General features: G+C 41.2%; 1 protein-coding gene across 1 annotated transcript in view; it reads right to left on the reverse strand.

The window, feature by feature from the left end:
• Positions 1-16783, reverse strand: part of LOC311146835 (astrotactin-1-like) — a gene marked incomplete at both ends in the record, with an annotated part of 251337 nt that overhangs the window by 88661 nt on the left and 145893 nt on the right. The window contains one exon of the mRNA XM_084183432.1: positions 11222-11326. Coding sequence (XP_084039558.1) covers positions 11222-11326 — 105 coding nt within the window. The remainder of the gene's footprint in view (positions 1-11221; positions 11327-16783) is intronic.

Genomic DNA, 16783 nt, shown 5'->3' on the forward strand with positions numbered 1-16783 from the left:
CAAAAAGCTATGAAACAGACATCAATCTGACATACGAAAGATAATTGTTTGTTCGTTTTTAGGTCAAAAGTAAGTAAGACGCAGCTGTCGGTATTATAGAATACAAAACATAAGCATACTGTACACTTATGCTGCATTTCAATTTCAAGTTTTAGGTAAACATGTACAGCTCTATAACTTTTCCATTATCATTCAAGAGACCTAACATTAACATCCCACCACTCACAACAAGCTACATCCCCACCACAATTACATTATGAAGCAACAGCGATGAGGGACACAGAACAGTCCTTGTGAAAGATGGTGCTTTGGTATCAGGTGTAAAAATCTGGATATCCGGATAGTCGAAATACATGTGTTAAATGTTTTAAATAATTAACACTTCAATGGAGACTTGATCGTGTGACTTAAAGGAGAGAGAGCTGGTGCACTGCTCTCTGCTTGTTTCAGCAGAAGGGTTGGGGAGGGGCGAGAGAGGAGCAGGGGCCGGTGTGTGTGACAGTCTATGTGTGTGACACGGAGGGAGAGAAAGAAAGTATGGTGTCAAATCCGATTCAAAAGTCGAACGGGCGCGAGATGGTGCGTGTGAGTGAGCATGAAACATCATTGCAGAGCAAATACTTGAGTCGAGCGATCAGAGGATGGGCCCCACGAGCGCAGGCCAGCGTGGTGTGCGCAAATTAAACTTGAGAGCTTGCGAGTGTGACTTTGAGCGAGCAGAACTGCATTTCCACAACCAGTAGATTACTTTGAGAGCAGAGATTTTTGTTGCTACATGTCAAGACTCAGAAATTACTGCACTCTCACAAATACGCCGCATCCCCACAGAGATATATTTTCTCCCTCTCACACCAATTTTCCAGTTTGCTCTCCAAAACCCATTTTGCTCTGCTGCTTACTATAATTTCATAACAGGGAGAATTCTAGCCAATGAACATTGGCCTGTAGCAGTCTACTGAAATGCAATTAGTTAGGTTTTTGGACCAATCACGGCTTGACTGCTCTCTAACCGGATTTTTGACCATAGTGATGAAAGGGGACGGTCAAAAGTAATAATAAAGAATAATAAAGAATGTATTTATTATTTATAATAAATAAATTAATAATACATAATGAATAATAATTTATTATAATAATTATAATAAAGATTTTTTCAGTAGAGAAACTAGTTAATCAACTAGCTAGCTAATCAACTATGATTATAATATTGAAATTGAAGTAGGTAGTTATTTGGTCTTCTGTTATTAAAGCAGGCTATTAATGAGGCAAGCTACAGTAGGTTAACGTCAGCTAGCTAGGAAGCTAACTAGCTAACGTTAGCTAGCTAACTAACGTTATTGATTTATTTATTAGGATACCCATTAGCCAACGCCAATGGCGACAGCTAGTCTTACTGGGATCCGACACATAACGAAAAAGACATTACAGACAAAATACTTTACAATTGACATACATTTAAAAACATTAACATGTAGTGTGTGTGTGTGTGGGCATCTATCAGTTACACATACATGTCAGTACATACACACAACAAGTAGGTCACATGGGAGAGAGGCATTGTGCCGTGAGGTGTTGATTTATTTGTTTTTTGAAACCAGGTTGCGCTATATAAGACGGAAGGGAGTTCCATGCACTCATGGCTCTGTATAATACTGTACGTTTCCTTGAATTTGCTAACGTTTAACCATGTGGTTTAATCAAAGCCAAGGTGGTTTCGTTTTCTATACCGTCTCTGGTCTAACTAAGAGCATTGTACCTAGGTCGAGGAGGGGTTTAGTAGAGGATGAGGACTTGGAAGACCAGCATGACTGGGTGGCAGAAAAGGGGGGAGAGGCAGGGTGAGAACAGACAGGGAAGACCCTCACTGGGGAAGAGGTCTGTGATTGAGGAGGGGGAGCCAAGAGAGGTCAGGTTCCGTACCAAATAATAGCCAATATTGTAAACTGTTAACTGCATATTTGGAGATAAAGTTGGATTGAAATATATATTTCATAACTTTCACCCTGTCAGTTTTTGTGCAGTAAGACTAAATGAGAATGACCTCAAACAATTTCTCTCTCTCCATCCCTCTTTCCATGCAGGTCCACTGGCACTTATATGTGGTGGTGAAGTTGTTCTCTGCTCAGCTGACAGAGACAGGAGATAAAGGAGTCCATTCTGTTCCAAGTAGGCTCTCCTCTATGCACAGCACTCTGGGGACTTCCTGCAGGTAACCATGACATCCGCCAATCACCCCTGCAACTTAATTATTAGTGATACTGAGAGTTCATCTAATTTGTGCATAGGACATTTGTGCATAGGATTTTATTTTTAATTTTATCTTTATTTAACTAGGCAAGTCAGTTAAGAACACATTTTTATTTACAATGATGGCCTACACCGGCCAAACCCGGATGACACTGGGCCAATTGTGCGCCGCCCTATGGGACTTCCAATCACGGCCGGTTGTGATACAGCCTGGAATCAAACCAGGGGGTCTGTAGTGACGCCTCAAGCGCTGAGATGCAGTGCCTTAGACCACTGCGCCACTCGGGAGCACAGTGGTGACCAGCTGCTGTCTATTGGTTAGAAAGCTGGTTCTATACTGAATGCATGTGATAGTCATTGCTAAACAATATGAGTAGTGTAGGTAAGTGAGACCATGGGGCAGCACACAATTGGCCCAGCGTCGTCCAGGGTAGGGGAGGGAATGGCCGGCAGGGATGTAGCTCAGTTGGTAGAGCATGGCGTTTGCAACGCCAGGGTTGTGGGTTCGATTCTCCACGGGGGGCCAGTTTGAAAAAAAAAAATAGTATGTATGCACTCACTAACTGTCTGCTAAATGACGTAAATGTAAAATGAAGTGGAAAACTATAGGAGGATAGCTCTCCACGAGGTGGGTTGGGCATGAAATGACAGCTGACTGACAAGCGGCGTGGATTGGTACAGGGCAATTCCTTGATAACAGAGTGATGCTGAGACTCAGATTTTTCACTTTAAAATGATTGCACATTTTTAAAAGTAGTCCTTGTGCATAGAGTTGTATGGTTTGTTTAACTTTTGTTTGACATACATTTTATAGTGAAACATCTGAGCGTCATGATTCCATGATACCATGGAATTGCCCTACAGCTCGGCTCAGTCACACATTGTGTGTTATCACTTATTTGGCTAAATGACTATCCATAGTTGCTTCATTTGATACAGCCACAGCAGTTTTAAAATTGAATGCAACATTAAGATGCTAAAACATTTCAACTCCAATTGAACTCTGTCTGTAACATTTCCTGACATCTGTTCTCAGGAGATAGGTCAGTGTGTGTAGAGAGAACACATTTGACCAGGTGGAGTCAGGCTTCTACTTCATCAACCTGGACCACTACACCAACGAGGCAGAGGATGCCAAGTTTGCAGACGCTCTTATCCAGAGCAACTTATAGTTAGTGAGTGCATACATTTTCATAAAGGCCCCCTGTGGGAAACGAACCCACAACCCTGGCGTTGCAAGCACCATGCTCTACCAACTGAGCTACAGGGGACTATGCCTTACACAACTCAGCACATATGCATCGCTCCAGTGCTCTAATTTTGTTTACCTTTTTACCAATGTCTATGGATAGTACAAGGATTTTAAGTTGGGACTTCGACTGTCATTGTTATAGGTGGAAACATATGTTGAATGATACATTTATTCTGTTTGCACTTATATCTTTGTTCTACTTGTGCCCTTTCCACAGATGACTCTAACTTGCTGATAACATCTGATTTAATTGGACTGCCTATGCGATTTGACTCTGTATTACTGACTATATTCAATCAAATGTCAAATGCCAAATTGAAATAATTTGAGATTCTGTAATTGATAGACAATGGTAGTTCCCAATCAGACAATTACTATATCCTGAGACCCAGCCCATTGACTTATATCCACTGTAGTGGACATTTGAGTTTCATCCCTCTTCTTGGAATCTTTTGTGCAAGTCTCTTAATTCCTGATGTACTGTACAGAGGACATCCTGGGCTTTTCAGTGATATGTCATTTGATTGGCTGGGAGGCCGGGAACCGCCTCTATCTTTCCTTTCAAAATGGACGGCATAGGAACAAGCACATTTTATGGAAAGATGAGAGGTAAGTCAAATATTGTTTGTCTGTGGTTTTGTTACTATGATAATCATATATTTTCTTGTTCATGAAGGTGTTAGGAATCATATATTTAGTTCTGATAGCAACTAAATTATGTATCTTTTGAAAGATTTGCCATTTTATGAATGTCAATTATAGTGGACATCAGGACTATTTTCATGTAAATAATGACTCCACATTGTCGTAGGAAACAGAACTGAAGCAGAAAGAATTCTTTACCGAATAGTCGAGGGAGATTCAGATTTGGAGTTGTCAGATGATGAGAGAGATGAGGATAAGTTTCAACCAGTGATACAAAACGGTGATGAAGAAGAGGAAGACAATGCAGAAGGCTCAGTTGAAGGGACAGATGCAGACACAGACACAGATACAGACAGGGATGAACAGGAAACTCGTCGCCCTCTGTGGGCCAGGAGTAACATGTATGTTTGATGCAGTTCCACAATTTTAAATTCAGCTGCATTGAGTATTTAAACTGTTATTACTTATCATTTATTATTCTTTTTTCCTTCATATCAGATTTGCACCTGTGTTACCTGGGCTTCCTGTGTGTCAAGATGACCCTACAACACGTGCAGACTGGAGTCCAATTGAATACTTTTCACAGTACATTGACAACAAGGTCTTTGAAGATTTGGCAACATACACAAATCAAAGAGAGCTGCAAATCAAAGGAGTGTGCATGAACACCACGCCACAAGAAATAAAAAATTTCTTGGGCATTTCAGTCCACATGGCCTGCCTTGGCTATCCCAGAATTTAAATGTTTTGGGCCAACAAAACTAAAGTGCCAGTCATAAGTAGCAAAATGACTAGGGATAGATTCTTCAGGATAAGAAATTCCCTCAAGATTGTCAATGACCTGGCTGTAACAGAGGAAACAAAGAAGGCAGATATTCTTTGGAAAGTCAGGCCAATACTCGATCGTGTGCGCCAAGGCTGTCTCAGCCTTGCAAAGCCAGAAAGGGTCTGCATTGATGAGCAAATCATCCCATTCACAGGCCGTTGTCCAGTCAGGCAATATGTTCCCGGCAAGCCAAACCCTACTGGCCTAAAGGTCTTTGTCCTTGCATCCCCAAATGGTCTGATGCTTGATTTTGAAGTCTACCAAGGGAAGAATACCTTTACAGTCCAAAGGTTAGGAGTTGGAGCTGCAGCAGTTCTACGCATGGTTGAATCTGTTCCAACAGGAAGCCACATATTCTTTGACAGGTACTTCACAACCATAGATCTATTGGATGCATTGCTGGCAAAGGGCCTTCCTGCAACTGGAACTATAATGAAGAACCGTGTCCCAAAGCTGTGCCAGCTGCCAGTAGACAAACAGTTGAAAAAAGAGGGGAGAGGAACATCAGTGTCAGTGGCCAGAAAGAGTCCTGAGCTGGCCATCACAAAATGGTTCGACAACAAACCAGTGCTCATGGCATCCACTGTACATGGGAAAGACCCAGAAGACATCTGTACCAGATGGTCCCAGAAAGAAAAGCACCTGGTCCAGGTTAAAAGACCAGCAGTAATTAAGCAGTATAATGATAACATGGGTGGCGTAGATCTTTGTGATCGCATGCTTAGCTTCTATCGTATGTCAAGCAGGACCAAGAAGTGGACATCGCGCGTGATCAGTCACTTCTTTGATGTTGCCATCACCAACTCCTGGATACAATACCAGTCTGACAGCAAAGCTCTGCACAGACCATCCAAGAACACACATCAGTACCTGGACTTCAAACTACTCCTAGCTGAGGAGCTGTTGGAGAGTCCGGAACTGGAAAACAGCTGTGAAGAGAGTGAGGATGAGTATGAGCCACCATCTAAAATGAGGATCCCACAACCAGAGCCATCTGTGCGCAGACTAGGAGCCATGCACATGCCTGAGATGATGGATACCAAGCATGCAGAAAGATGCAGAAATAAGGGCTGCAAGAGCAAGACGTACATGAGATGTACCAAATGCAAGATGTTCCTCTGCATTACCAAAAAGAGAAATTGCTTCCAGGACTTTCACCACTAACAAAGAAAATACTAAGAACAAAATGAAGAGTGAAGGAAAAAGCTAGATTGGATTCAGTTTGACAGAAGGAAAAAATCCAAAATAAATCTGTTACACATTAGTTATATGTTCATTGTTCAAATAACACTGAAAGGATTCAAGGGGACCAATCAAAGGATATGGACATAACAAAGTGTTAAGCTTTAATAGTAAAGCTATCCTTGCGAAATGTAAGGAAAAGGATTCAAGAATGATTAATGTGTATTGTATAATCAAAATGTCTGTATTCTTGGATAATAATCAATCTACAGCCCAAAATGTATGTATTCTTAGTTCATAAAAACTCTGTAATCTGTAAGAACTCTGTAAAAATTTGTATCTACCAAATGTGTCTCTTTTCGTACTCAAATGATCCTGTTGTCCACTACAGTGGACATGCTGTAAAATAAAAAATTAAAATTAAAATTAAAATGTGGAAATTGTAGGATGCTTTTTTTAACCCTAAACAGTTATTGAATCACAAAAAATATGATTAGGAAAAACAATATTTTCCTTGGTTCTCAGGAGGATAAAACAAATCTGTTTTCCTCAGTGCAATGTTTGGTGAATGCATGGTGTTGTTTTTTCCTCAGTCTTCCTTTGAATGCTGTGTATACTGATTTAGTTCTAAACGACCATCATACAGTCCATCCTCACCTCCTCGATCACTGCAACGGATTGTCTGGTCTGCTGAGAGGGTCATTGGCTGCCACCTGCCCTCCATTGAGGTCCTGCACGACTCCAGGGCAAGGAAGCGTGCAGGAAAGATCATCGCCGACCCCTTCCACCCCCTCTTCCAAAGACTCCCCTCTGGCAAAAGGTTCAGGTCAATCAAGACCAAAACCTCCATCCACCTGAACAATTTTTTCCCCTGTGCCATGGCCCTCACCAACCGGCCACCTGGTACACAATGATCCTCTCATCCATGGACTTCGCACTTCGCACTATTCATACACAGACTATGCACCCTGCACTATCATCCCAGAACTGCATATTGCTTTTTGCACTCTCTGCACATCTCTTACATGCATAATTTATGTAAGTAGATCTGTGGAAATGTTGCATCTATATATTTTTTGGTCTGTATATTCTGTTTATCGTCCGTCTGTATATTCTGTTTATTGTGGCAGCACCATTTCACAGTCAAATTCCTGTACATGCGAATAAAGCTGATTCTGACATGTTAACTTGAATTTAGCTGGTTTATCATATGTCAGTTTACATTATATTATTTGGGACTGGTTATGTACTGTATGAACTGTAGCAGGTTCTCCCTTTTGCGTCTTCATATAATTAAAAATCCCCATGTGCTGTATGTGTGTGTCCTTGGGCTTAAGAATTATCTTCGGTCATCGTCACACCCGTGTATATTCCCCCTCAAGCCGATACCACGTCGGCTCTCAAGGAACTACACTGGACTTTTTGCAAACTGGAAACCGCATATCCTGAGGCCGCATTTATTGTAGCTGGGGACTTTAATAAAGTAAATCTTAGGAAAACGCTACCAAAGTTTTATCAACACATTGCCTGCGCCACTCGTGCATCAAAAACGTTCGACCGTTGCTACTCTCCATTCCGGGATGGCTACAAGGCCCTCCCCCGCCCTCCCTTCCTGCTCCTCCTTTCCTATAGGCAGAAACTCAAACAGGAAGTACCCGTCGTAAGGATTGTTCAATGCTGGTCTGACCAATCAGAATCCATGCTTCAAGACGGTTTTGATCACACAGACTGGGATATGTTCCGGGTTGCCCCTGAGAATAACATTAATATATACACTGACACGGTGACTGAGTTCATAAAGAAGGGTATAGGGGATGTTGCTCCCACGATTAAAATCTATCCAAACCAAAAACTGTGGATAGATGACAGCATTCGTGCAAAAAACTGAAAGTGTGAACCACCGCATTTAACCACGGCAAGGTGACTGGGAATATAGTCGAGTACAAACAGTCCAGTTATACCCTTCGTAAGGCAATCAAACAGGCAAAACGTCAGTACAGAGACAAAGTTGAGTCGCAATTCAATGGCTCAGACACGAGACGTATGTGGCAGACAATCACGGATTAAAAAGGGAAAACCAGTCACGACGTGGACACCGACGTCTTGCTCCCGAACAAGCTAAACACATTCTTCAACCGCTTTGAGGAAAACACAGTGCCGCCGATGCGGGCCACCACCGTTCCCGTGGAGTGTGAGCTCTCGACATTTAAGCGTGTTAACCCTTGCAACGCTTCCGGCCACGACGGCATCCCTAGCCGCAATCACCATCACACTGCACACTGCCCTATCCCATCTGGACAAGAGGAATACCTATGTAAGAATGCTGTTCATTGACTACAGCTGAGCCTTCAACACCATAGTACCCTCCAAGCTCATCATTAAGCTCGGCGCCCTGGGTCTGAACCCTGCCCTTTGCAACTGGGTCCTAGACTTCCTGACGGGTCGCCCCCAGGTGGGAAAAGTAGGCAACAACACCTCCACTACTCTGATCCTCAACACAGTGGCCCCACAAGGGTGCGCGGACCCCCTCCTGTTCTCCCTGTTCACCCGTGACTGGATTGCCACGCACGTCTCCAACTCAATCATCAAGTTTGCAGATGACACAACAGTGGTAGGCCTGATTACCAACAATGACGAGACAGCCTACAGGGAGGAGGTTAGGGCCCTGGCGGAGTGGTGCCAGGAAAATAACCTCTCACTCAACGTCAACAAAATAAAGGAGCTGATTGGGGACTTCAGGAGACAGCAGAGGGAGCACGCCCCCATCCACATCGACGGGGGCGCAGTGGAGAAGGTGAAAAGCTTCAAGTTCCTCGGCGTACACATCACTGACAATCTGAAATGGTCCACCCACACAGACAGTGTGGTGAAGAAGGCGCAACAGCACCTCTTCAACTTCAGGAGGCTGAAGAAATTCAGCTTGGCCCCTAAGACCCTCACAAACTTCTACAGATGCACCATTGAGAGCATCCTGTCGGGCTGTATCACCAAGACAGGACTGTGTCGAGGCACAGATCTGGGGAAGGGTACCAAAACATTTCTGCAGCATTGAAGGTCCCCAAGAACATAGTGGCCTCCATCACTCCTAAAAGGAAGAAGTTTGGATCCACCAAGAATCTTCCTAGAGCTGGCCGCCCGGCCAAACTGAGCAATCGGGGGAGAAGGGCCTTGGTCAGTGAAGTGACCAAGAACCCGATGGTCACTCTGACAGAGCTACAGAGTTCCTCTGTGGAGATGGGAGAACCTTCCAGAAGGACAGCCATCTCTGCAGCACTCCACCAATCAGGCCAATATGGTAGAGTGGCCAGACGGAAGCCACTCCTCAGTAAAAGGCACATGACAGCCCGTTTGGAGTTTGCCAAAAGGCACCGGAAGGACTCTCAGACCATGAGAAACAAGATTTTCTGGTCTGATGAAACCAAGATTGAACTCTTTGGCCTGAATGCCAAGCGTCACGTCTGGAGGAAACCTGGCACCATCCCTACGGTGAAGTATGGTGGTGGCAGCATCATGCTGTGGGGATGTTTTTCAGCGGCAGGGACTGGGAGACTAGACAGGATCGAGGGAAAGATAAATGGAGCAAAGTACAGAGAGATCCTTGATGAAAACCTGCTCCAGAGCGCTCAGGACCTCAGACTGGGGCGAAGGTTCACCTTCCAACAGGAAAACGACCCTAAGCACACAGCCAAGACAACTCAGGAGTGGCTTCGTGACAAGTCTCTGAATGTCCTTGAGTGGGCCAGCCAGAGCCCGGACTTGAACCCGATCGAACGTCTCTGAAGAGACCTGAAAATAGCTGTGCAGCGACGCTCCCCATCCAACCTGACAGAGTTTGAGAGGATCTGCAGAGAAGAATGGGAGAAACTCCCCCAAATACAGGTGTGCCACGTTTGTAGCGTCATACCCAAGAAGACTTGAGGCTGTAGTCACTGCCAAAGGTGCTTCAACAAAGTACTGAGTAAAGGTTCTGAATACTTATGTAAATGTGATATTTCAGTTTTTCTTTTCTTTTTTATACATTTGCAAAAATGTATAAAAACCTGTTTTTGCTTAGTCATTATGGGGTATTGTGTGTAGATTGTTGAGCTAGATTGATGTAAATTCAAACCGACTCGCACTTGTTAGAGAAACTTGTTGCTGCCATAGTTTATCTATCATACCATCTGGTAGTGCCTGTCTTGACTTCATCAAATCGTTGAAAAGAAGCTAGTTAGCTACAGTAGCCAGCTAAGTTAGCCAGCTAGCTAGCTAAAGTAGCAAGGTTAATTGAGGCTATTTTGCTGCGATCCCCAGTCCTTGTCTACAGGAACTCCATTCATATGAAACAACAGCCTACCTGTTCAATGATCATTGTAGCATACTCCTTCCCATTTAGCCAACTTAATTCTGTAACTTTAATTCAATTTTACATTGATTAGAAATCTCCCACTTAACTTGCTACACATGGAGCCTCTGACTGTAGTGCCACTTTGATTGACCGACAATAACAACAAGCTACACGTGTGAAACGTGTAGGGTACCGGTGCGTCATTTTTATGGGGCGCACTCATATAAACTGTCATAAAACTATTACAATTTTGAATGTAATGGTCTATCATTGTAGGCAATGTTGCAATATAGATAATTGTATTACATTTTAGACAAAGCCTTTAAAAAATATATGTAATAATCAAAAAAATATATACTCTCCCAAGTAATCGAATACTAACATCCGTTCGGATATTTGAATATTCAAATACCATTTCCATCCCTACTAAATAACTATCAGCAGGGCCTGTCAAAATCTTTTGGTTTTGCTCCGATACAAAGCTATGTGGATGATGACAGCTTATCAGACCATGAAGGGAGGCTGTGCTAAAACCATGGCTTAGTGATGCAAATGTGGAATGCTTCAGGTTTAGTTCACATGACCAAAATGTAATGTGCCACATTTTGACTTGACTCCCACTGTTCAAGTGTGTATGTAACTCACTGCATAGAAGATTAAGAGAACCCTGAATTAATAAAATCCTGATTAGATCCATCAATAAAGAACTATGAATAGAACCCTTTAACGATGAGTTGGTTACCTTGAGAGAGTACCCACTGGTTCAGTTTGACATGGTACAGGACAGACCTCAGCCTCCAATGCTGGATGAGTGGGTACCCAGAGACCTCACTGTAGTTCACCATTCCTGTAAGAGACACAACATATCATCAGCTATGATTTTCCAGTCCAGTTAATAGTGCTTTGAAGCATAACATGAAAGAGGTAGATTAACAAAGAAAATAACTAATGTTAAGGACAGATAATAACTTGCACTGCACATTCGCAAATAGCCACTCTCTCTTACGCAACATACAAACAGTGGCTGTCGGTGACAGATCATTAATTCACTCTCTGATGGGTTGAAAAAAAAATGTAATCCACACAAAAGACAAGCATCTAATAATACCAAGCACTTTGACTTGATTACAAAACCACCAGATAGAGAAAAATCATTCACATTCTGCCTGCCTACAGGGGCTTGACGAAAACCTTCATTGGTTAGTCCATCAAAAATGTATTTACAGATGCCTTGCTTCTTATGGTAATGATTAACTTGGTCAGCTTGTTGCGAATAAGAACAAATCATCGATGGCAAGCAAAGCATAACAAATGTGTAAATGAAAATACATTGAGACATGGCGACATTCATCATCCGAATCCTTTCTCCAGATGAGATTAATCATTGCTATTCTACCTCTGGTTACGGTGCGATTTAAGATCCCTCACACATCACCATATGTAGCGTTGGCACAGTGATAAATCATCTCATCTCCTATGGCAACTGTCAGCAACGCTGAGCTGTGAAAGGTATCACACCCATACATCACTGTAACTTTCCCTTCATGTTTTACACATCTGGAAGATATCAAAAGCCACAACATATCCTTGGAGCTTTGGGAGCTGCTACATTGTTGATCAAAACATCTGCGAGACATAAAAGAGTACATTCAGGATGCCATTGAGTAATTCACAACTGTATGAGGTCATTCTGGGCCCATGTCACAAAATACTACATGTTTCGACGCCCAGAGGAGGACAGACACTGAAAGAGACATTTTGTTCTACTGAAAGAGAGCTGTAGTATTGTATTGGCAATGTGGTATCCTATTGGTATTGAGTGATTAATGCCAGAACTTACCAATTCACGACTGTATGAGTACCTTCTGGGCTTGTGTCACAATATATCATGCTTCTGAGAGATACTCAAATATAGACTTTTTGTTTTCAGTACTAGTGAAATGAGAGCTGTGCTGTCCTATTGATATTGAGTGGGTAATTTGTGTTCCCCTGGAAAGAACACAAATACTGTTTAGAGGATCATTGTCTTTCAGTGTAAATAAGGGGTAATGAATGCATTGTATTTGTAATTCAGCTAGAGAGTCAAGTGAAAATTGTGCCGGTAACCGTTCCTTTTTTAAAGCTATTCTCTGAAAATGAATCGCTTGGCAGTGGCTTGACATATCGTATGAACTTGATGAATAAGGCTCTAAATGTGATGTTCACACATTGTCCTCACCTTGAACAACATTCATTTATCCCTTCTTATGGGAAAACGCTCCCCAAACAATAGAATTCCTGGTTGTAGGCGCAGTGCTGCACCGTACCCGTCCCCTTATAAAATTAATAACAAGCCAAAACATATACAGCCCATATTCTTTCTTTTCAAAGGCCTTGTCTCCATTTACCCTTTGGGTGCTCTGCTCTCGTCGTCTGACAGAATGATTCATATGACTGAACTTAACAGTCTCTACCTAGCAAACCAAAATTGGTTCTGTGAAAGTTCCCAGAACATTCGTTAGGTCACGGCAAATGGTCTCATAACACAAAAAGTGTCCAGTCGTGCTGATGATTATAGAACGTTTGTATAATATATTCACCTGATGTTGCAAGAATATTCCTAGAATCTGTTATTTAAAGGTTTCCAGAATGTTTCATTAGGTTGTGGGAACAGTCTGGTGAGAACATTGTGGGGATATCACAAAAGATATGTTCCCATAACACAAAAACTGTCCAGTTGTGCTGATGATTCTACAATATTTTTTTTAGGGTGCAAAAAACATTCATCTGATGTTGCAAGAACGTTCCCAGAACACATTTCAAATCAAATCAAATTATTCGTAACATGCTTCGTAAACAACAGGTGTAGACTAACAGTGAAATGCTTACTTATGGGCCCTTCCCAACAATTCAAGGAGAAAGAAAATAGAGAAATAATAGAAAAGCAAAACAACTAATAATAAATACACACTGAGTAACAATAACTTGGCTATATACACGGGGTACCAGTACCGAGTCGATGTGCAGGGTACGAGGTAATTGAGGTAGATATGTACATATAACTAGGAATAAAGTGACAGATAATATAATATAATAATATGCCATTTAGCAGACACTTTTATCCAAAGCGACTTACAGTCATGTGTGCATAAATTTTTACATATGGGTGGTCCCGGGGATCGAATTCACTACCCTGGGGTTACAAGCGCCATGCTCTACCAATTGAGCTACAGAGGACCACTGTAGCTCTGTCTCTAAACAGTAGCAGCAGCGTATGTGACAAGTCAAAAAAGTTTGTGCAAAAAGGGTAATTGCAGATAGTCCGGGTAGCTATCCTGCAGTCAATGACCAAAAGTGCCCTCTTTGGCCTCATGGGTGGAATGTTAATCTTTTTCATATTTTCATAATTAATCAAATTAAATAAATAACAAAAATCTGGTGTTTCTATGTCAAACAGTTGTGTTATATTTCAGTGTTCTGTGATGTATTTAAAGTGTAATATTGGGATGCAAACTCAAAATTGTATACATTTCAACTCTATATCTGACATGGTAAGGTGCCTTCTATTTTAAAGCTCATAACCATGTGTGTAAGGTGTATACTTTTGTTTCAAAGTATATACATTTGACCTTGCCTTGGAGGTCCTCAGAACCTTTCAAGAACATTTAGAAAATGTTATATTTAAGTTTTGCTTAATATTACCACAGCATTCTCAGCATGCACATTTAATTTGTAGCTCCTTAAAGCATAAGAAAGCAGATTGGAATACATCCCCACTATGTTTCTCTCCAGATTTAATGGCAATTCACATTTGAAGGTGATATAGAGACACATGGCGTTTCCATTTAATTCATAGGACATTTGAACAGCATTTAGTCATACAAACACAACCATATTTTTTACACTTATAATAATGTGCAGTTTGTCAACATATGAAATGTAAAAAAATATGGTTGTGTTTGTTTGATTAAATGCTCTTTAAATGTCCTATGAATGAAATTAAAATGCCATTAGTGTCTACTGTATATAACCTTGTAGTGGGTCTACAATACAGTCCTCAAATGCGAATTTACCATTCAATTCTGGAGAGAAACATATTTTCCAATCTGCTTTCTTATGCTTTAAGGAGCTACACATTTGTGGAACATTATGCAATGTTCTGTGCAACCTAACTTAAATATTGTATGAATGTCATCACAACTAAGCATATTTTGTGTTTTGGGAACATATCTCTTGTAATGTATCCACACTATTCCCACAACCTAGTTAAATGTTCTGGGAACCTTTAAATAACTCAGAAAGGCTGTTCTGTCAGCATTCTTGCAACGTCAAAGGAATGTTTTGTGCACACTGATACAAACATTATCGGAATGTCAGCACAACTGGACAGTTTTAGTGTTTTGGGAACATATCTCTTGTTATATCCCCACAATGTTCCCACAACCTAAATAAATATTCTGGGAACCTTTAATGAACAGACATAATATGTTCAGAGAACATTCTTGTAACACCAGGTGAATGTTTTTTGCACGCTCAAAGAAACAATGTAGAATCATCCTCACAACTAGACTGTTTTTGTGTTTTGGGAACATATCTTGTGTGATGTCCCCACAATGTTCCCACCAGACTGTGCCCACAACCTAATGAAACATGCTGGGAACATTTAAAGAACAGACTAAATTCTAGGAACGTTCTTGTAACATCAGGTGAATGTTTTTGCACAGATGTTGTGCACAACATTTTAGTGAATGTTAGGAAAACAATTTTTTTGGTTGAGAAAATACACAAATCAAGGACTAGGAGGCAGAGGACATCTGAATATCAAACCCAATTTGTAACCACGATGGATCTAGATCTAATACCCTGAGCGCCCTGTAAATCTCTGTGCCACCACGGCCAAATCTTTTTTCGATTTATTTCTAGAATCTTCTCTCAGGAAAATTCATAGCGACAACCACAGGTGGAAGTTATCTTATGGCTCATAGAACCCCATTAACTATGGGACCCCATGTTCCATTTCACTCTTGGAAAAGTCGAGGAATGAATGATTGAGGGAAGATGTGGAACACTGGGAATTACCTGGCTGACACTCCTCCACTAATCTAAATGTGCGTCCCAAATGGAACCCTATTTTCTATATAGTGCACAACTTTTGACCAGATTCCCCATAGGGTGCACTATATATGGAATAGGGTGTCATTTGTGACATATCATAACAGTAATATAGCAGCAGAGCCCATTCTTTCTCAGGATACTGATAAGAGAACTAAAGCCTATAGGAGGAGCAAAATGTTAGCTCTTGAAAATATGTATGGGAATGGCTGTACATAGTGCCTCAATAATCCAATGGTAAAGATAATGGTAGAGAATGATCATATATGTTATTGGACTAAATCACTAGGCCTACCACTCATCTATCCTTGACCAAGTCTTCTCATATAAATCATTTTCACTGCTCCTCAATACATAATATAAGTCTAATGTCATTGGTTGAAGGGCTCTCATACAATATTGCATAAGTGGTGCCCTCTCTTCCATTACCATGTTCATTACAAAGTATACTCTACACCCCAGCATCCATAGTACACCTAGATAATATTGAAAACAATATATCCATATTTCTAAAATGTACTCTTTAAAAAGGTACGTGGAGATGCACATTTTGTCTGCTAATTGAAACAAGAAAGGATATTTGGATAGTTTGCATAATGGACTGCAGTATGAAAAATGTATGCACTCACTAACTGTAAGTCGCTCTGGATAAGAGCGCCTGCTAAATGACTAAAACTTTTTTTTTAAATGTAAATGTAATCAATTAAAATCATATTGAAAGGAGAAACTCATGTTAATGCATTTGTTACTCAAAAGGTCAGATATTCAGAACAGGTTATGTGATAAGTTCAGGTTAATGGTTACGTTTAAGGTTAAGGTAAAGTTGACCAACATGGAAGGTTATTTGTTAGACCACTGAAACTGAAGATATTCTGAACACTAGCTTTTCATTCTTCACTCAAGTTTTGATTGTAGATGGACCAAATTAACAAACCTGGTACGAGGCCTTGAAGCCCCATAAAAGGGATGAAACATTGAAACTACAACCGTAGGAACTTCCTACATTTAAAGAATCCAACTGATTGAGGCCATTCATCAATCAGCATCAAAGACTTTAATTAATGAGGCAGATGCTGCTCATACTGAGGACAGGTCTCTGGTCAAAAGTAGTGTACTATATAGGGAATAGGGTGCCATTTGGAAATCCAAGGTGACACCCATTCCATTTTAGCATTGCTGAAGGTAATATAGGAACTGTCAATGTCTCAAACTA

This window comes from Coregonus lavaretus (genome assembly GCF_964263955.1).
Source record: "Coregonus lavaretus genome assembly, chromosome: 19".
NCBI lineage: Eukaryota > Metazoa > Chordata > Actinopteri > Salmoniformes > Salmonidae > Coregonus > Coregonus lavaretus.